This window comes from Bos javanicus, chromosome 11 (genome assembly GCF_032452875.1).
Source record: "Bos javanicus breed banteng chromosome 11, ARS-OSU_banteng_1.0, whole genome shotgun sequence".
In the NCBI taxonomy this organism is placed as follows: Eukaryota; Metazoa; Chordata; class Mammalia; order Artiodactyla; family Bovidae; genus Bos; species Bos javanicus.
In genome coordinates this window covers 102,794,400-102,813,893 of record NC_083878.1, presented here as the reverse complement: position 1 = coordinate 102,813,893, position 19,494 = coordinate 102,794,400, and the positions used below count along the sequence as shown (strand labels likewise).

Below are 19,494 nucleotides of genomic sequence, written 5' to 3'. Positions count from 1 at the left end.
GGCAGCCCGGCCTGCCCTTGGGAACAGCTGCTTCTGGCTGAGGCGGGGCGATGGGCTCCCCTCTGGCTGGGGCAGCATGCGGGGTGTGTCCCCCAAGGTTCGGCCCCACCCAGGGACCTGCTTGCCCTCTGGTTTCCCACCAGGCAGTACTGAGACAACAGCATCATCCCCGGGAACCCCTCCGTAACACGTCCTTGTGGAACAGGAAGGGGTGAGCGTGCGGCTGGAGCGCCCTCTGAGGCTGCTCTTGCCTGGCCCACCTGCCGAGGGGCACCCGGCCTGTTCTCAGCCATCCCAGCATTGCCAACATCAGGGCACCAACGAGCAAGTGAAGGGACAAATGACGTCCAGCTGGAGCCCAAGCCCCGAGGCCAGAGAAAACCCCTCTCGGGTTCTGACACCCACACGAAGACACCAAGACTCCTTGGGGAAATGTCTTTAATGAGGACAGTTCCAGCTGGGCCTGCCCTTTGCCAGGTCACCCCAACGGATGGGGTCTAACACTAAGGACAGTCTTCGCCACCGTGACCTGGACCAGGGTCCCCGCGCCGCCCTCACCTCCAGTCTGACCCCAGCCAGGCCGGCCCCTCCCGGGCCGCACCATCCCCACCGCCAGCTCACGCTGGTCTCAGCCAGGGGCGGGGCAGGGCGCTGGGCTGGCGAGGCCGGGCACAGGCACCCGGAGCCAGGGGGCAGCCTGGGTGGGACCAGGGCCAGCGCACCCAGCTGCTCTCCTCAGACAGGCCGCCTAGGGCTGTGCTGGCTGCTGCAGATGGCGCTGGGGTCCCTGGCGTGTCCTGGACCCCTCATCGGGCCTGGACAGCGGCCTGGGCTGGGGGCCTGGCTGAGGGCCCAGGGCTGCATTACACGTAGTCCAGGATCTCCGTCTCCATCTCGTTCTCGCTCCCATCGGACGGCTTGAACTCCTCCTCCTCCTCGTCGTCCTCCTCCTCCTCATCTTCCCCGGACTCGCCAGTCAGCTGCTCTTTCCCACTGTCCGCTTTGGTCGGGCTGGAGAAGAGAGCTGGGCCCAGAGACCAGGCCGGGTGTGTCCTGATGCTGGCCTGGGCAGCCCCTGCACCGGCCGTCCCTGGGCTCAGCCCCAGGGGGCCTGTCTACAAATTCAGGGGCTGGGGCTCCAGTCTGAAGCTGCTCCAGGAAGTAGGATGGCTGGTGGACCCGGACTCATTTAACCAGCACCTCAGAGCAACACATGCCCAGGGCCTTGGGAACCTCCCCAGAGCAGCCCCAGGCAGCTCCTGAGTCCAGGGGACCCCGCAGGAGTGGGCCTACGCTGCCTTTCCCCGACTGGGCGCTCAGAGGGGCCCGCGTCCTGGGGGAGGCTGAGAGCCCCGGCTCTCGGCAGCTCTGTGGGGGTCGGTGATCTGGGACGCCCCCACCCCAAGCCTGGAAGGAACCCCAGAGAGGGGTCCTTTCCCTTACTCTCCCCCAGCTCCATCAGAGCTGCACGGCAGCACAGGGGTCACTCCCCGCCCCACGCCCGGGGGAGGGGCAGGCAGGGCATGGCAACAGGGCCCCCGCCCCCAGGAGCGACAGGAGCAACCTGCCCACAGTGGTCACAGGATGCAGGGTGAGGTTGGCGCGTGAAGTGGCAGCCCCGAGGGCAGCCCCAGCCCCACTCTTCTGGGCCCGGCTCCTGCCTGGACCCCCAGGGCTGAGCGCCTTGGGACCGCCGGGGGCAGGGATTGGGGGGGATGCTGGCTCCTGGCTCCCACTGGGTGAGGTTTCCTGCAGAGCAGGTCCTTGAGGGATGCCTGCTCTGGCCCTGGGGGGGCCCACAGCACGCGGGGTGAGCCGCTCTCACCAGGCCTCTTGGAGCGGATGGTCTGCCGGATCATGAGGGACATGGTGTCCCTCAGCTCGTCTGTGGTCTTGGGGAGGCACCAGCCATCGCGCTCGGTGCAGGAGCTCTCCGCCCCGTCGTTGCGGTGAATGACTCTCTGCAGCCTGGGTGTCGGAGACAAAGGTTGGGGGTGGGTCTCAGCTCAAAGGTGGTGGGGAAGTCTCTGCTCAAAGGTCCAGGCTGTGGGTCTCTGCTCAAAGTTCTGGGGGGTCTCTGCTCAAAGTTCTGGGGTGGGGGTCTACTCAAACATCCAAGGTGGGGGTCCGCTCAAAGTTCTGGGGTTGGGGGGGTCTCTGCTCAAAGATCTGAGGTGGAGTTTTGCTCAAAGTTCTGGGATGGGGGCGTCTCTGCTCAAAGGTCTGGGGTGGGCGGGGGGGGGATCTCTGCTCACAGGTGCCAGTAAGCAGTTTCGGCAGAGCTGGTGTGCTCAGAAAAACAGCACTCAGAGCGCTGTCCTGTGGATAAGCGCGGTCGCAAAGGGCCTCCTCGAAAGCCGCTCGCTGGACTCCAACCTGGAGTAAGCTGCCCCTCCAGGCCAGCATCCCTCCCCCAGCTTTCTAAACATCACTGGGAACAGCTGGGTTAAAAATGTCTGGGATTCTGTCAGCTCTGGGGACTGGGAACATGTCAGGAAACCTTGTGCGGGCCACGGCGGAGGAAGACAAAGACCCCAGCCCAGCGCCATGCTCTGCACCCAGCACGGCTGGCTGCTTGGGGGCAGGGTGGTCCACGGGGGACCCAGGAAGCCGCTGCTGGGTGCCGCGCGGCACCCAGGCGAGGAGGGCCGGCAGCACTCGCTCCCAGGGGCCAGCCGTCCCCTGAGGGGGACGTGAAAGGGAAGAGAGGCAGGACAGTTCCTGGCAGTTTCTCTGCTCTGCACCCGAGTGCCCCGGTCCCCGCCTCGGTACCCTCAGGTACGTACTCCTCCACGTTCAGGTCACAGAACTGGTAGAACATCTGTCGGTATGGCGGCAGGGCCCCCTCCTGGAAGATGTACACCGAGTCCTGGAAATGAGGGCCGAGACGAGCCGGGAAGGTCAGGGGAGCATCCCAGAGGTGGAGGGCGCTGGAGACCCTGCAGGGGGCAGCTCCCCGGGGCCTCTTCCAGGGCAGCGGCCTGTGCCAGCCCTGAGACCTGGCAGGCTTGGCTCTCCTCTCTGGATTCAGGTGGGTGGACGGGTCAGAGGCCGGGGCAGGTCAGTAGGACATAAGCTGTGATTCCCCCGGTGCTGATGGGGGTGGAAGCAGCCAGGCCTCTCGGGACCCTAGAGCCGCCCACAAGACCAGCCAGGCGCGTCTAGTGGGGAGGCCCCACTGGGGTCGGGCTCTGCCTCAGTGCCTCCTTGCCTCCTCACTTCTCCTAATTGGTCATCTTAGGGAGAGCTGCAGACCAGTTCCAGAGGTGGGGACTACGGCCTAAAATGAGGTTCCCGAAGGCAGATGGCCACTCAGGTGAGGATGCAGGCTCCCACCCTGAGGAGAGAGGAGATGGACCCTGCGGGCATATAGCTGGCCCCAGCCCTCTGTGGCCCGGGACACCCCCCCAGGCCTGGAGCAGCTCACGTCAGGCCTTGGGACGTCGCTGCCTCTGCTGGGTGGCTGTGCTAAGGAGGCCCGGGCCTGGGAGGGCAGCCCCCATCCAGCCCACGGCTGGGTGCAGGTGGTCTGCTGTGGCTCTGGGCTCACAGCCCTCAGTCTCACCCTGCCCGAGGGGCCTCAGGGCCCGACTCAGAGGGCAGTACACGTGGCTGCTGGTGTCTAAGACCCTCCCTGAGACGGATGTGCCCTGGTGGTCAATACCTCCGCCCCGGGTGCTCGCATCCTGAGTTGTGTTTGGAGGCAGTGCTGGGAGAGGGGAGTCAGGTGAAGGGACTGGAAGGGCAGGGCCTCCTCCGTCAGAGCCTCCCCATGTCACAGGCGAGGCCCAGCGTGGGCAGTGGGGCCCAGCCTTCAGGGGAGGGCCCGCCGCTCCACCCACCCCTCCCTCTCGCCCGGGCAGGCAGCCCGCGGACGCCCACCTTGAGCTTGTACTTGTTGGGACTCGACTTCTGTGCGGAGGCCGACCCCGAGGGGCCCAGGCCTTGCTTCAGGTCACGCATGGTAACGAGCTGGCTGGCTGCGAGGGGACCACGGCAGGGGTCTGGAATACAGGGGGGTATTTCTCCCGCCCCGCAACCTCCCCCTCCCACCCTGGGGCGCGCTGGCCAGCAGGGCCCTGGAGTGACCCTTTGGGAGGCCCCTGCCCTCCCGCAGTCTGGATGCCCCTCTTTCCCGGTGCCTGCTCTGCAAGGGAGCCCGAGGCCCTTACTGGTCTTTTTGACGGTGATGGGGAGGCTGTAGTTGTAGGTGCTGCGCTTGGCCTTGACGGGCATGTCGCTGGGGGCGTAACCTGCCGGAGAGGGCGGGCGCGTCAGGCTAGGGGGTGCAGAGCCCCTGACAGCGCGGCCTGCACCACAGGTGCACCAGGGCTCCCAGGGGTGGCTCCTGAGAGAGGGGCACAGGCCCCGAGCTGGAGAGACAGGAGCCGCCGTGTCTCGCTGCTTGGTGTGCGGGGGACTCACCGCAGGCGGGGGACGGACACTGACCGGACGCCTGGCCTGCACGGCAGGAGCCACAAGTAACTGTGGAAGAACAGAAGGACCGCTAGAGCGGCACCACGGGGCCAGGACGAGCTCGGTCCTCGGGTCTGCGCCAGCCCGCCTCCAACAAGCCCGCCGAGGGCAGAAGGCGTTTATCCTCTCCGTGCGGATCTATTCTCATTACCCAAGAGAATGCTGCAAATGCAACGCTAGGAAGGGAAAGGAAAGCAAAGGCTTCAGTAATTGTTTACCGTATTTCATTCCACATCGGATTCGGAAGTCAAGCACTTGATAAATCTTGGCCTCTGGGCGTTTTCGGGGGTCATATCCAAATCGAATCCACAGGCTTCTCCAGGGGCCTGTTATCTGGAGACAGACAGGGTGGAGGTGCAAAGTGAGGTTCAGGCTGATCCTCGGCTCCCCTGAGATGCAGGCCCCGCCCCGCAAACTTGCACATGTGGCTCTGTCTCCTGGAATGTGTCACCTGACCCTTCCAAACCTTGGTCTTCCTGTCAGAGGGCATTTTGGGGAGGATTAAAGGAGTATTAAAGCTGAAGCTCCAATACTTTGTCCACCTGATGCGAAAAGCCAACTCATTGGAAAAGACCCTGATGCTGGGAAAGACTGAAGGCAGGAGAAGGGGAAGACAGGATGAGATGGTTGGATGGCATCACTGACTCAATGGACATGAGTTTGAGCAAATTCTGAGAGATGGTAAAGTACAGGGAAGCCTGGCGTGCTGCAGTCCGTGGGGCTGCAAACAGTTGGACGCGAATGAGTGACTGAACAGCAACGACAAAAGGAGACGGTGACCCTGGCGCCCTTGGCACAGCGCCTGGCACAGAGGAAGAGCCTGCGAACCATCACAACTATCCTGACGGACAGGAGGCTCTGAGGCCCCGTGTCCAGAGAGCCCAGGCTGAAAGGCAGCTCCGTGAGGATGGGTCTAGGCCCAGGAGGGACGAGCCATCTGTGCTGCCCGCCCCCACACCCCCACCCTCCCTGCCATCACAGTCACATCGTCTGCCTGCCCTCGCAGGGCCCCACGTTCAACCCCTGGCCGGCAGGAGTGCCTCCTGGTGGGCCCTTGGGGAATCTTGACAATGACACCCCCATCTCCGTGCCCTCTTGGACTCAGTCCGAGGTACATCTGCTGCACACTGAAGCCCACTCGACCCGGGAGAATGAGTGAACGCAGGCGGCACTGTGGGCAGGCCCCCAGGAGCTCTGCCACATGCTGGCTGCAGGACGCTGGCATGTCGAGCTCCCAGGCCAAGCCTAGCATCCTCACCAGAACAATGCCCCTGCTGCCGCGCCAGCAGAGAAGAAAGAGGCTGTGCACACAGCACTTACCACAGCCCCTGGTCCTGGAAAGCTCTCAGCTCAAGGCCATTAAAAACGTACAATCCCTTTATTTCCAAGTTACGTAATCAGTCTTGAATCCCACAGTTACCCCAGTGTGGCTAACATGTGACCGTGGAGGCTGGGGAGGGCCTCTGCAGGGGCGGTAACAAGCCGTCCAGCGGGTGCTGGGCTCAGGATGACCCTGCCAGGAACCCAGGGTGGTAGGCAGACCCTTACCATGTAATAGGCCACAAAGGGCAGCAAGATCTTGAGCTTGTCGGGGTGGACGCTGATGTTGGCCTTGAGGGCGTTGCGTGACCAGATGGGACGGATGTCAAACAGCTGGAGGGGCAAAGCAGAGGCTGAGAGGAGGGCAGGCAGCTTGCCCGCCAGCCCCAGGGCCCCCTGCAGGGTCCGGCCCCAGAGGAGGGGCAGCCGGTGGGGAGCTGCCTGCAAGAGCCACCGCGCGCTTGCTCGTCCCCCCCTCGGAAGTGGCCTGTGCACCCAGCACGTGTCCAGTGCAGCTGGGCCCGAGTGTCCTGGGAGGACCACGAGGGGCGCCGTCAAAGGGTAACGGGGGAGGCAGAGGACCAAAGGCCAGAGCGGGCCTGGCCAGAGCTCCAGGACCCTGAGCAGCCCCAGAGGCAGAGGCCTGAGCTGGGGTGTGAGGAGGCCCTGGGGATGGCCCAGCCCAGGGGAGGGCTGTGGAAGGCTGGCGGGTGGAGGAGGGTCAGGGCAGGAGTGGCCCCAAGCCACGAGGAGGCTGGGCTGCGCGCAGAAGAGTGGCCCCACGTCCCCTGACCCAGTGACTCGGGCCAGGCGGAAGGCTTCTTCCTCCCAGGGCCACCTGGCCAGCCGACTCTAACGGGGAGGAAGGGCTGGGCCTGGCACGCAGCAGGTGCCCCGGCTGATGTGTGTCCTGGCCAACAACTGGAGGAAGGAAGTTTCTGGGACCCCGGAGCTCCAGGCTGCAGTCATGCCTGGACTGCGCTGACCCCCAGGGGACCTTGGAGGAGGCTGAAGAACACTTTCAGCCTTGGGAAGGCAGGGCGTGCACTGGCAGAGCCTTAGACATGGCATCTGGAGGTGAACGGTTCCCGCGAGTTAATAAACGAGTCTGAGACGAGCACGGGGCCCAGCGGGTGAACAGCGGGCGGCCGAGGGGCGGGGCGCACCTTCCTCAGCTCCTCCTCCACTTTGTGGTCCACGGGGTTGGTGCAGACCTTCTTCCACGTTTGGACCGCGGCCTCCATCGGCCGCTCAGGCACCTCATCTCCCTCAAAGTTGACAAAGATGGCGTTGTGGGGGCGCCGGGCCCTGCTCAGGCCGATCAGGTTCTCGCCCGAGAGGGCAGGATTGTTGTAGCCTTCCCTAAGGGCAGAGAGAGAGCTGAAGGCAGGGCACCGGGCGTGGGACTGGCTGGACACTGGCAGCCCACGTCTGGGTGCTTCCCCTGGAAGCTGGGCGAGGGGAGGGCCTTGGTGCTGGCCGGGGGCGAAGGGGCAGCAAGTCGGAGAGCTCAGGGAGGCTCTGAAGCTGGGCCCAACGTCCCAGAGGCTGGTGACCTCACAGCCGTGTCCAGTTGTCACGGCACCATCCAGCCAGTGAGAAGCTGGGAACAGCCCAGCGTCTGTCAGGCAGGGGTGGGGATCAGTGGAGGTGCGGCCACACAGGAACCATGGATCCTCTGCCGGCTGTGCCTACTGATGTCACAGCTCACTCATCTAACCCTTGAAACGGTCCTTCCATCTTCCCATAACGAAGGACCCAACTTCCACAAGTCCCTGCAGCCACGGGGGTTGGAGACCTGCTTGAGCCAGAGCTCGAGGCGACAGAGCTGGGATGCCAGCCCAGGGAGGCTGGGCGGGTGGTGGTGGCACCGACCACTGTCTGGCCGCCTGCGATGGAGCCTGAGTCCCTGACTTGGAAGCATCTCAATGATACTGCAGTGAAGGGAGGACGGATACTACCAAATGGTCTCATCACAGAGCAAGAGGCTAACAGGACTCTGCTTCCACTGCAGGGGACACCGGTTCCATCTCTGGTTGGGGAACTAAGATCCCACAAACCACGTGGCGCGGCCAAGAATAAAAATAGGTTTTTAAAAAAGGGCTCTGTTTTTATAGCAGAAACCAATACAATATTGTAAAGCAATTATCCTTCAACTAGAAACAAATTAAAAAAGAAAAAGCGCTCTGCTGCCAGCAGCCGTGCTGGGCCTGCCTTTATGAGCACGGAACCCAGCGGCCAACACTGCCCGGGAGGCTCCGAGTGCCTCCCTCTGTGGCGGGAGTCGGAGCGTCCGGCCTCGCTGAAGCAGGGGAGCAGCCCCAGGGACCCCCAGACGCCCCCCATCAGCTCCCACCACTGCCATCACATGGCCACTTCCACACCATCCGGGCCCCACCCCACCCACTCCATTATTTTGAAGTACTTTTCAAAGTACATCCTGGATGTCACACAGGGGATTATTCCCTTTTAAATCTGTTTTCATTTCACTTTCGTTTTCCATGAGTACACACCATCTGCATATTTACAAAGAACAACAAAGTGATTTTTCACTTTGGGAAACAGAATTATACAGACGGGATCGAACCTGTGCCTTTTTTCAAAAGCATGACTCCATCTGAAACCCCCTGAATTTGTCCAGTTTTCAAAGACAGCTCCCTGAAGCCCCAGACACCCGAGCAGGAAAGCCCCTGGCGGCCCCTCCAGGCCCGACGGCAGTTGCAGGGAGAGGGCCCTGCCTGGCTGTCTCTGCTGGCTCCCCCCACCTCAACTGCCTCAAGGAGGAGGGACCCCGTCAGGGGTCCACGGGTCATCTAGGAAGGTGAACCTCCCCGGACCAGGGCAGGCCAGTGAGGCGGATGCCAGGCCTCCTCGGCCAGTCCTCGGTACCCAGGAAGGTCAGCAGAGCAGAAAAATCGATAGCGGCCCTGGGAGAAAAGGCAGGTTCTTTCAATGTGCCGGAAAATCGATAAACCACATAGGAGAAAAACAGGGCCCGTGGGTCCCAGGGCAGCTGGCTTTCTCCCCCAGTCCCCCTGCCAGAGGCGGGGGGACAGAGGAGTGGCTCCAATGCCGCCAGCCAGCGCCAGGGCCAGCAGTGTGGGGGGAGGGCGTGCTCTAGTTTCTTCTTGGACATATTTGTGTTTGTTTCTGACTTAGGAGTAAAATGTTTGTGGGAGGAAAATAATTAAAACATTTTAGAAATATGCAAATTTTAAAAATTAAAACTCTTATACCGAGTATAACATACACACAGAAAACTCTGTCACTGCACAGGCTAGAGTTTTCAGCGGGAGGGGATGGACTTGATTCTTTTTAGTTAAACATGTCTATAAACATGGTCTTTTCTAACAAGCACAGTTTACTCCTGCGATCAGAAAAAAGGGTGACGGGGTGGGATGACGGGCTCAACAGGCCTGAGAGACGGCGACGCTCGCCTGGCTCTCAAGTTGCCTTAGAGACAACGGGGCAGACATCCGGGGCCAGGATGACGTTATGGACACTGCTGCATTCGCTCGCTCTGTGGCCAGGGCTGTGGCTGCCTTAGTCCTTCCCGGCAGAGGTGCATGCCGACTTGTTTCTGGAGGACACGCTGTGACGCCGGGGTGGCAGAGGGGGAGAGGAAGCCAGCAGCGGAAGGCTGTGAATGGCTGAAGCTGGTGACGTGGGTGGGGGGTCCAGACAGCCCCCTCTCCTTTTGGAACACCTCAGAATGCATTTTTTGAAGGAAGAGAACAATTCCCCTTTCTCTTCAGGGCAGAACCTAAGCTCCTCCGCGGGGTGTGCAGGAGCCTCACCCACCAGTCTCTCGGCTTCAGGGACAACGCCCCTAGATGAGCCCTCTGCACGGGCCGGCAGCAGCCCCCGGGTCTGCTACACCGTCCCTCCCCGGACCTTCACCTGCCTGGCTCTGTTTCAAAGGTCACACCGCCCAAGAGTCCTTGCTATGCCCCACTCACGGTCCACAACAGCCCACTCCCCACTTGGCTCCTCCAAGACACACGCCTGCCCACTGGCCCCCGCCGCCCACTTAGTCACCCCACGTCTCCACCGGCTCCCGAGCTGGGCCCATACAGAGCCACCTGTCATGCTCCCTCCAACCCCGGCTCCAAGGGGAGGCCTGGGCCCTGCCAGGCAGGCAGTGCTCATTGATGGAAATATTTGATGAGGGAAAAGAAGGTTCTCGTCCTTCCGCCCCTCCAGAGATGACTGTCTGGGCCCAATCTTCCCGGTTTTCCCAGGCTTCTGTTATCACTCAGTTTATTTTTATAGCATGCAGTCTGCTCTAGTGAGGTTCTCTGGACATGAGCCACGTCGGCCCATGGAGCCGGTCTGGTACAGGCCGTGTGGTCCTCCCTGGCACAGACAGGCCATCATTTAAGTAACTGCATGGTGCCTATTCACGGACTGGTCATCACCCGCTTATCCACTGTATCACACTCTGCCGGCACTCACTGTGCTGAGTATTTCCAGGGGCTTCATCATGCAGCTCTCTAACGATGCAGAGACACGGGGACTGTTACTATTGCTATCAGGTGGAGAGGGTGGAGCAGGAGGTCGGGGCTCTTGTGGGATCACAGGCCCAGAACCCGAACACAGGCCCCCGCCAGCCTGGGCTCTCCCACTACACCAGGTCCTCCCAGCTTCCTGCCCACAACCAGCCAGGAAACGCTCTCGTCAGTGTATCTTTGAGCACCGAGGTGGGAATCACTATGGGACAAATTCCTACAAGAACCACTTGGTCGACTGGAAAGAACATTTAACACCATAGTAGGGGAATTCCCTGGTGGTCCAGTGGTTAGGACTCCATACTTCCACTACAGGGAACATGGGTTCGATCCTGGTCAGGGAACTGAGATCCCCTAAGCCGCGTGGTATGGCCAAACATAAACCTGTAATAAACTCTGCCAGATCGCTTTCTAAAAAAGTCAACCATCCTCGTTCTCTGCCCCCGGGTACGAGGGGTCTGTCTCTCCACACTTTCAGGAACACACTTTTGGCGATCGGCCCTCAAGTCCTGAGGCGACATCTTGATCGACATTCCATGGTGTGGGGACAGCCCTAAGCAAGGCCTCTGGGTGGGATGCAGGGACCAGGGCAGGCTCCTGACTCCCCTGGTCACCAGCTGCTCTGCTTTTGGAGGCACTGGGGCCATGGGCCTGAGCAGAGCCGGCTGCCCTGGCCCCCTGACCGTGGGTGGCAGAGTCCAGCCCTCTGAGCACAGGGCCCTGCCCCGATCCCGAGCTGCGGGCGGCAGCCGAGGGGGCGCTCACCGGTGCTGTGTCTCTGGGCGGTAGTAGTAGTCCACCGGCGTGTCCAGCCTGGAGAAGATGGGCGGGGGGATGTAGAGCGGCAGGTCCTGGTGGAAGAAGCTCTCCTTCTGGGGCTTGAGCATGAGCACCTTGTCGTACATGGACACCTGCCTGCCGTCCGCCTCTGTGTGCACCGCCAGGTACTGGAAGTCAGACATCCCTGGGGAGAGAGGTGGACAGGCGGCGGACGCCCTTTAACACCACCCAGGCGCTGGCAGCTGCCACGCAAGGCCCACATCTGCTTGGGGGCGCTGACGGGGTCTTGCGGCAGAGGCTGCTGGGCAAGAGTGGCAGGAGCTGAAACCACCCCCCTTGAGTCGCTTCTGGGAGCTCGGCCCCGGGTGCTCCGAGTCACCTGGAGAGACATTATGGGGGAGAGGGGCGGGTTACATGACACTGAGGACGGAGTCCGGGTCAGGAATGTGTGAGCTGCACCGTGCGTGACCTGAGACATGCTCCAGGTGAGGCTGATGCTGCCGGTCTAGGACACACACTGAGCAGGGAACTGCCGGCTCGGTTAGAGAGAGGAAAGCACATGACAGGGAGAGCCCCGTTCCGGGAAAGACAGCCCTCTCTGGTGAAGACACATCCACCAGCGATGGACGTTCAAAACACCCGCCGTGTGGGGGTCCCAAGGCCTGTTTTAGTTTTTGCACACTTTCTATTATTCATTTCCAGAATTTTTTCAGTTTCTGCCTTAGACTTGCAACAGCCACCACAGATACGCTCCAGACTTAGTTATTCGCCAAGTGCTTCCCGTGCGCCTGGATTGGCTCTCTGAGAGCACCATCTCCCGAATCCCCATGGGCGGCTATAGGGCTCAGGGCCCCCACTGTCAGACAAGCACACCCAGGGAGGCTCAGGCAGGCATGACTCCCCTCCCCACACCACGCCTCACCCCTGTGAAGACCCTGCAGGACACATCTAGTTGGCTGAGAGGTCAAAGGACATGAGGTCCCAAGGGGTTGAAGTGATCTGGGAAGGATTCAGAAGGGAGACAAGACCAGCACCGGTCAAGACTCACAGGTCCCCAAATACGAGGGAGGGGGTGGGGTTGAAAATTGGAGGCCTGTGGACCTTTTCCTTTGGCCCCACAAAATGGCTTTAAACGTGAGATGTCTCAGAGAACTCCAGCGGCCAAGAGCCCAGGGTCCACAGGGAGCTGCTGGCTGGAGTGAGGGCACCTTGCCTCCTGGACGGGGCCCACGCTCTGCCCTCCCCTCACGCCTGGGCACAGCCCGGCCCCCTTCGCGGGCAGATGATCCACACAGCCGCCACAGGCACGAGGGACACAGGTCCGGAAATAACCCAGCACAGGAAGAAAGCGTTTCGCAGTTACCTTGAAATTTGAAGACGGTGGAGATGACTCCAAGGCTCTCTATGTCGTACGTGACCTGGGGGCGAGCCTCAGGCCCCAGCACCCCACTCTGTCGCCTGGTCTTCCGCTTGATCCGGAGCAGCAAGCTGTTAGTACTGAAGCGGTTGGCACACACGGGGTGGCAGTAGGGGTCCTTGGGCCGGAAGTAAAGCTCCAGCCTCTTGGTGGCATCTGCGTAGATCTGTGGTGAAGCCAAAGGAGACAGTGACGCGGAGGCCAGCTGAGGAGCGGGCAGCTCCTCCCTCAGTGAAGGCCCGATGGGGACCCAGGAGGCTTTTTCTGTTTTGTGTTTTAGGCTTTTAATTCCCAAAAGACTCATTTTCCAAACCCAAGGATCTCAGCTTTTATCTGGTAGAGAACATAGGACAGCCTCTTCCTTTCTAAAGCCTCCCTGGTGGCTCAGATGGTAAAGAGTCTGCCTGCAATGTGGGAGACCAGGATTCATTCCTGACTCAGGAAGATCCCCTAGAGAAGGGAATGGCTACCCACTCCAGTATTCTTGCCTGGAACATCTCATGGACTGAGAAGTGTGGTGGGCTACTGTCCATGGGGTTGCAAAGATTTGGACACGACTGTGCGACTAACTCTTTCTTTCTTCTAAAAGGTTGTAAAGCAGCAAAGTTAGAGACAATAACTGCCAGTTAAGCAAAGCCTGGTCAGTGCAGGGAACCGCCATTCTTCCGGGAGCACTTCGTGGCGGTGTCAGCCCCGCGTCTACCATGGAGAGTCTGGGTGGGACCCTCATGACTTGTCTAGGGTCAGGAACTACCCACCCAAAAAGGTCCTAGTATTCAGCCTCATTTACAAATGTTCCAAGGTCCGAAGGAGGTGAAATCAGTACCAAACACTTGGCCCTGACTTGTGTGACTCCTCCTTTCCAGGCTTGACTCCTTCTCCTTAAAATGGTAATAGGAGGACCCATTGATCAGATTCTTACGATGACTAACAGAACATATATATAAGGCACTTAGCTTGGCACCTAAGTCATGGCAAACACGCTACCTGTGTCATCCATACAGGAATGCCTGTCCCACACGGGCTAAGAGGGACCAGTCAGTGTCTGCTGTGTGCATGTGAAAGCACCAACAAGGTCCCCTAGGCCAAGGTCATCTACCTGCTGGCGCCCCAACACCCAGGACACAGCCTGGCCCTTAGCAGGCGTTCAGGAAGCGTCTAGGGAAAGAAGGTTAAAAAGAGCCCCTATCATCAGGGAACAGGTCTATTAGACTGCTGTGCCGGGAATGACCCTAGATGCGGGCCTGGCACAGAGTAGGTGCACAAGAAACAGGAAGGTAATGAATGAATGACCTGTCTTTTCCCCAAAGGGCTCACCCTGTACCTGGGTACAAACATCCCTGGGGTTAGCAGCAGTACAGGCCCTGTCAAGGCCACAGGAAGTCAGTAAGTCAGGGTGAGAGAGCAAGACGTGAATGACTGGGCTGCTACGAGCCTCCTGTGCTCAATGACAGGTTCAAGGCTTTCCAATATTCATAAAGGATGAGGAAGCAGAATTAAGAGTTCAGACTTCAGAGGGAGGCATGTATGTGTTTAAATTCCTACTGTACTATGTAGGGGCTTGTTTGACCCAACTTTTCTTCCTGTGTCTTTACCTAAAAAATGGGCATAATAATGGTACCTAACTCACAAAACTGTGTTTGAGTGTCTCCTGAGGAGATCCGGGTCAGCAGTGGCCTGCCACAGGGGCAGGGGCTCTGGGTGCAGCAGACCTGGGTATGGCATAAGCCCTCTTGGATGAGGTTGTCATTAACCCCAACATAGAGCTGCCATAACTTACCCAGCACTGGGAAACACTCTGGGAGGGCACAAACAGAACCTTGTGCACCAGTACCCAGGAGAAAGGAGCCGTGACCCCACAAGAGACTGCCCCAGACTTGCCCGGGAGTGTCCGGGGGAGACGTGGTCGGCGGTGGCCTGCTGCAGGGTCGGGGGCACTGAGTGCAGCAGTGCATGCACGGGACCTTCTGAAGGAGGTGCCATTATCTTCATCACCTCCACCATAGTTTGGCCTCAGGTCAAACAACAGGGAGGGAACACAGCCCTGCCCATCAACAGAAAATTGGACTAAAGATTTACTGAGCATGGCCCTGCCCATCAGGACAAGACCCAGTCTCCCCCACAGTGAGTCTCTCCCATCAGGAAGCTTCCGTAAACCTCTTATCCTTCTCCAACAGAGGGCAGACAGAATGAAAACCACAATCACAGAAAACTAACCAATCTGATCACATGGACCACAGCCTTGTCTAACTCAATAAAACTATGACCCATGCTGTGTAGGCCACCCAAGAGGGACGGATCATGGTGGAGAGTTCTGACAAAATGTGGTCCACTGCAGAACGGAATGGCAAACCTTGAGAACCCCATGAACAGTTCAGTTCAGTTCAGTCGCTCAGTCGTGTCTGACTCTCTGTGACCCCATGGACCACAGCACGCCAGGCCTCCCTGTCCAACACCAATTCCCAGAGTTTACCCAAACTCATGTCCATTGAGTCGGTGATGCCATCCAACCATCTTATCCTCTGTTGCTTCCTTTTCCTCCCGCCTTCAATCCTTCCCAGCATCAGGGTCTTTTCAAATGAAAAGACTTCTTCGTATCAGGTGGCCAAAATATTGGAGTTTCAGCTTCAACATCAGTCCTTTCAATGAACGCTCAGGACTGATCTCCTTTAGGATGGATTGGTTTGACCTCCTCGCAGTCCAAGGGACTCTCAAGAGTCTTCTCCAGCACCACAGTATGAGCAGTATGAAAAGGCAAAAAAATAGGACACTGAAAGATAAATTCCACAGGTCAGTAGGTGCCCAATATGCTACTGGAGATGTGTGGAGAAATAACTCCAGAAAGAATGAAGGGATGGAGCCAAAGCAAAAACAGCATCCAATTGTGGATGTGACTGGTGATAGAAGCAAGGTCAGAAGCTGTAAAGAGTAATATTGCATAGGAACCTGGAATGTCAGGTCCATGAATCAAGGCAAATTGGAAGTGCTCAAACAGGAGAGGGCAAGAGTGAACATCGACATTTTAGGAATTAGCGAACTAAAATGGACTGGAATGCGTGAATTTAACTCAGATGACCATTATATCTACTACTGTGGGCAGGAATCCCTCAGAAGAAATGGAGTAGCCATCATGGTCAACAAAAGAGTCCAAAATGCAGTATTTGGATGCAATCTCAAAAACGACAGAATGATCTCTGTTTGTTTCCAAGGCAAACCATTCAATATCACAGTAATCCAAGTCTATGCCCCAACCAGTAATGCTGAAGAAGCTGAAGTTGAACGGTTCTATGAAGACCTACAAGACCTTCTAGAACTAACACCCCAAAAAGATGTCCTTTTCATGATAGGGGACTGGAATGCAAAAGTAGGAAGTCAAGAGATACCTGGAGTAACAGGCAAATTTGGCCTTGGAGTACAGAATGAAGCAGGGCAAAGGCTAATAGAGTTTTACCAAGAGAATGCACTGGTCATAGCAAACACCCTCTTCCAACAACACAAGAGAAAATTCTACACATGTACATCACCAGATGGTCAATACCAAAATCGACTGATTATATTCTTTGCAGCCAAAGATGGAGAAGCTCTGTACAGTCAGCAAAAACAAGACTGGGAGCTGACTGTGGCTCAGATCATGAACTCCTTATTGCCAAATTCAGACTTAAATTGAAGAAAGTAGGGAAAACCACTAGACCATTCAGGTATGACCTAAATCAAATCCCTTACAATTATACAGTGGAAGTGAGAAATAGATTCAAAGGATTAGATCTGACAGAGTGCCTGAAGAATTATGGACAGATGTTCATGACACTGTACAGGAGACAGGGATCAAGACCATCCCCAAGAAAAAGAAATGCAAAAAAGCAAAGTGGCTGTCTGAGAAGGCCTTCAAATAGTTGTGAAAAGGAGAGAAGCGAAAAGCAGAGGAGAAAAGGAAAGATATACCCATTTGAATGCAGAGTTCCAAAGGAGAGATAAGAAAGCCTTCCTCAGCGATCAATGCAAAGAAATGGAGGAAAACAATAGAACGGGAAAGACTAGAGATCTCTTCAAGAAAATTAAAGATACCAAGGGAACATTTCATGCAAAGACGGGCACAATAAAGGACAGAAATGGTATGGACCTAACAGAAGCAGAAGATATTAAGAAGAGGAAGGCGATGGCACCCCACTCCAGTACTCTCGCCTGGAAAATCCCATGGACGGAGGAGCCTGGTAGGCTGCAGTCCATGGGGTCGCTAAGAGTTGGACATGACTGATCGACTTCACTTTCACTTTTCACTTTCATGCTCTGGAGAAGGAAATGGCAACCCACTCCAGTGTTCTTGCCTGGAGAATCCCAGGGACGAGGGAGCCTGGTGGGCTGCCGTCTATGGGATCACACAGAGTCAGACACGACTGAAGCAACTTAGCAGCAGTAGCAGCAGCAAGGATACACAGAAGAACTATACAAAAAAAGATCTTCACAACCCAGATAATCACAATGGTATGATCACTCACCTAGAGCCAGACATCCTGGAATGTAAAGTCAAGTGGGCCTTAGGAAGCATCACTATGAACAAAGCTAGAGGTGATGGAATTCCAGTTGAGCTATTTCAAATCCTAAAAATGATGCTGTGAAAGTGCTGCACTCAATATGCCAGCTAATTTGGAAAACTGAGCAGTGGCTACAGGACTGGAAAAGGTCAGTTTTCATTCCAATCTCTAAGAAAGGCAATGCCAAAGAATGCTCAAACTACCGCACAATTGCACTCATCTCACACACTAGTAAAGTAATGCTCAAAATTCTCCAAGCAAGGCTTCAACAGTACATGAACAGTGAACTTCCAGATGTTCAAGCTGGATTTAGAAAAGCAGAGGAACCAGAGATCAAATTGCCACCATTCGGTGGATCATCAAAAAAGCAAGAGAGTTCCACAAAAACATCTATTTCTGCTTTATTGACTATGTGAAAGCCTTTGACTATGTGGTTCACAAAGAGTCGGACATGACTGAGTGACTGAACTGAACTCACTAGATGGTTGTGAAGATTCAATCATGCATTCAAACAATATTTTGGAAGCAGGCACAATTAGGGACGTTCGGATGACAAGAGTGATCCAGAGAGACCAGGACCCACCAGAGCTGATCATCTCAGAACCAAGGGTCCAAGACAGACAATGCTGCTGCTGCTGCTAAGTCGCTCAGTCGTGTCCGACTCCCAGCGACCCCATAGATGGCAGCCCACCAGGCTCCCCGTCCCTGGGATTCTCCAGGCAAGAACACTGGAGTGGGTTGCCATTTCCTTCTCCAATGCATGCAAGTGAAAAGTGAAAGTGAAGTCGCTCAGTCATGTCCGACTCCCAGCGACCCCATGGACTGCAGCCCACCAGGCTCCTCCGTTCATGGGATTTTCCAGGCGAGAGTACTGGAGTGGGGTGCCATCGCCTTCTCCGAGACAGACAATAAAGACTCTAACACACAACTTGAGACTGGAATTAGCAGGTGAACTGCTAGCAGCCACTTTAGTAAGGGCAGTCAGGGAAGGACTCTCTAAAACAGAGACACTTCAAGACCTGGTGCATTTAAGTCACTGACATACAGCTTTGCACCAGGTAAAGAATTCATCCCAGCTCCACTGTTTGCTGGGTGAACTTGAACAAGCAGTTTTTCAGTTTTCCTGTAAAATCTGGACAACCACAGTCCCTACCTGGCAGGGTTCTGATGCGATGCCAATGTAGGTAAAGAACCTAGAAATATAGCTGGTGCAGAACAAATCTGCAGGAGACCAGAGTCCGATCCCTGGGTTGGGAAGTTCTCCGGAGAAGAGAATGGCAATCCACTCCAGTATTCTTGCCTGGAGAATTCCATGGACAGAAGAGAAGCCAGGCGGGCTACAGTCCGTGGGGTCGCAAAGAGTCGGTGTGCCTAACACACATACATTACTACACTTCAACTCTAATAACATAATCCCTCCTCCCCTTCTCATGTAGGTCTGTTGTTGTGTCGCTCGGTCGGTCTGACTCTTTGCGACCCCCATGGACTGCAGCCCGCTGGCCTCCTCTGTCCATGGGACTTTTCAGGCAAGAACACTGGAGTGGGTTGCCACTTCCTTCTCCAGAGATCTTCGAAAGGCGCGTCTCCTGCTCTGCAGGCGGATTCTTTGCCACTGGGCCACCAAGGAAGTCCCTCTTCCCTCAGATCCTAGGGGAAATCAGTCTACGCCCGGCAGCCCCCATATCAGACCCCCGCCCCGTGCCCGCTCCAGAACCTCCTGGAGCTCCGTTGCCAAGGCAACCTCAGATCCCTCCCGGGGTGGTCTCTCCCCTCAGCCGCAGTCCCGCGACTCAGTGCTCCCCTGGGGACTCCTCACCCGGGAGACGCCTTCCTCGCCGCCCAAGGTCCGCAGCATCTTGGACACGTCGCGCACCACGCCCGGGTACTCCACACACACCATGCGCCTCTCGCGCCGCAGCTCCACCGGGATGGCGGCGCCCGGCCGAGCGTCTGCCGCCGCCGCCGCCATCCCTGCCAGTCCAGTCAGGCCCACCGCGGGGGTGGGGGGAGAACGTCCCCTCCACACGCTCCTGGAAGCCTCGTCTCAATGGTTCCGCGAAGGAATCGTTCCGGGGACCCCTCCCCGCTCGCCTGTAGTCTATATCCCTGAGTTCCGTGAGGCTCGAAGCCTTCGAGTAGGACGGCGCTAAGAATACCGGAGGCTGGGCGGCAAACGACCGCGCGGACGCCCAACCTCTGTGTAAAATAATAAGCTGAGGCGCCCGAGGGGCGGGGTAGAGGCCAATCTCATCAACCAACCCGCGAGGGACCCGGAGGACGTGTAAGATACGCCCAGTGAGACTTTAACCAATGAGAACCAGAGGGCCACGCCCAGTCTTTTAGCCAATGAGGAGCCGAGAGGAAGCCGGGTTCCGGCCCCCTCCTTCCGGTTTCCTTTCTGCCAATAATAAACCAGTCATAGGCGGGTCCCCGCCCCTTCCTCCAATTCCTCCCACTGACA

General features: G+C 57.5%; 1 protein-coding gene across 4 annotated transcripts; it reads right to left on the bottom strand.

Moving 5' to 3' along the window:
- Positions 1-421: 421 nt before the first annotated feature.
- GTF3C5 (general transcription factor IIIC subunit 5) lies at positions 422-19,283 on the bottom strand. Of its 4 annotated transcripts, none has more exons than XM_061433977.1 (12): positions 18,850-19,283; positions 12,448-12,667; positions 11,070-11,268; positions 6,963-7,158; positions 6,025-6,129; positions 4,695-4,809; positions 4,426-4,485; positions 4,173-4,253; positions 3,883-4,004; positions 2,787-2,869; positions 1,826-1,968; positions 422-1,024 (listed from the first exon to the last, which is right to left on the bottom strand). In XM_061433977.1, the coding sequence occupies exons 1-12, from the start codon at positions 19,000-19,002 to the stop codon at positions 864-866; spliced, it is 1,638 nt and encodes a 545-aa protein (XP_061289961.1). In that variant the 5' UTR covers positions 19,003-19,283; the 3' UTR covers positions 422-863. The 4 variants fall into 4 exon arrangements, with proteins under 4 accessions (XP_061289961.1, XP_061289962.1, XP_061289963.1 ...); XM_061433978.1 differs by having other exon boundaries at positions 3,883-3,980; XM_061433979.1 differs by lacking the exon at positions 4,426-4,485.
- Positions 19,284-19,494: the final 211 nt, after the last annotated feature.

Coding starts and splice junctions, on each gene's coding strand:
- GTF3C5 (XM_061433977.1), bottom strand. CDS start 19,002: ATGGCGGCGGCGGCGGCAGACGCTCGGCCGGGCGCCGCCATCCCGGTG. Junction 7,159..11,069: donor CGCCCAGAGACACAGCACCG/GTGAGCGCCCCC, acceptor CTCTGCCCTTAG/GGAAGGCTACAACAATCCTG. Junction 1,969..2,786: donor TGTGACCTGAACGTGGAGGA/GTACGTACCTGA, acceptor TCCGACACCCAG/GCTGCAGAGAGTCATTCACC.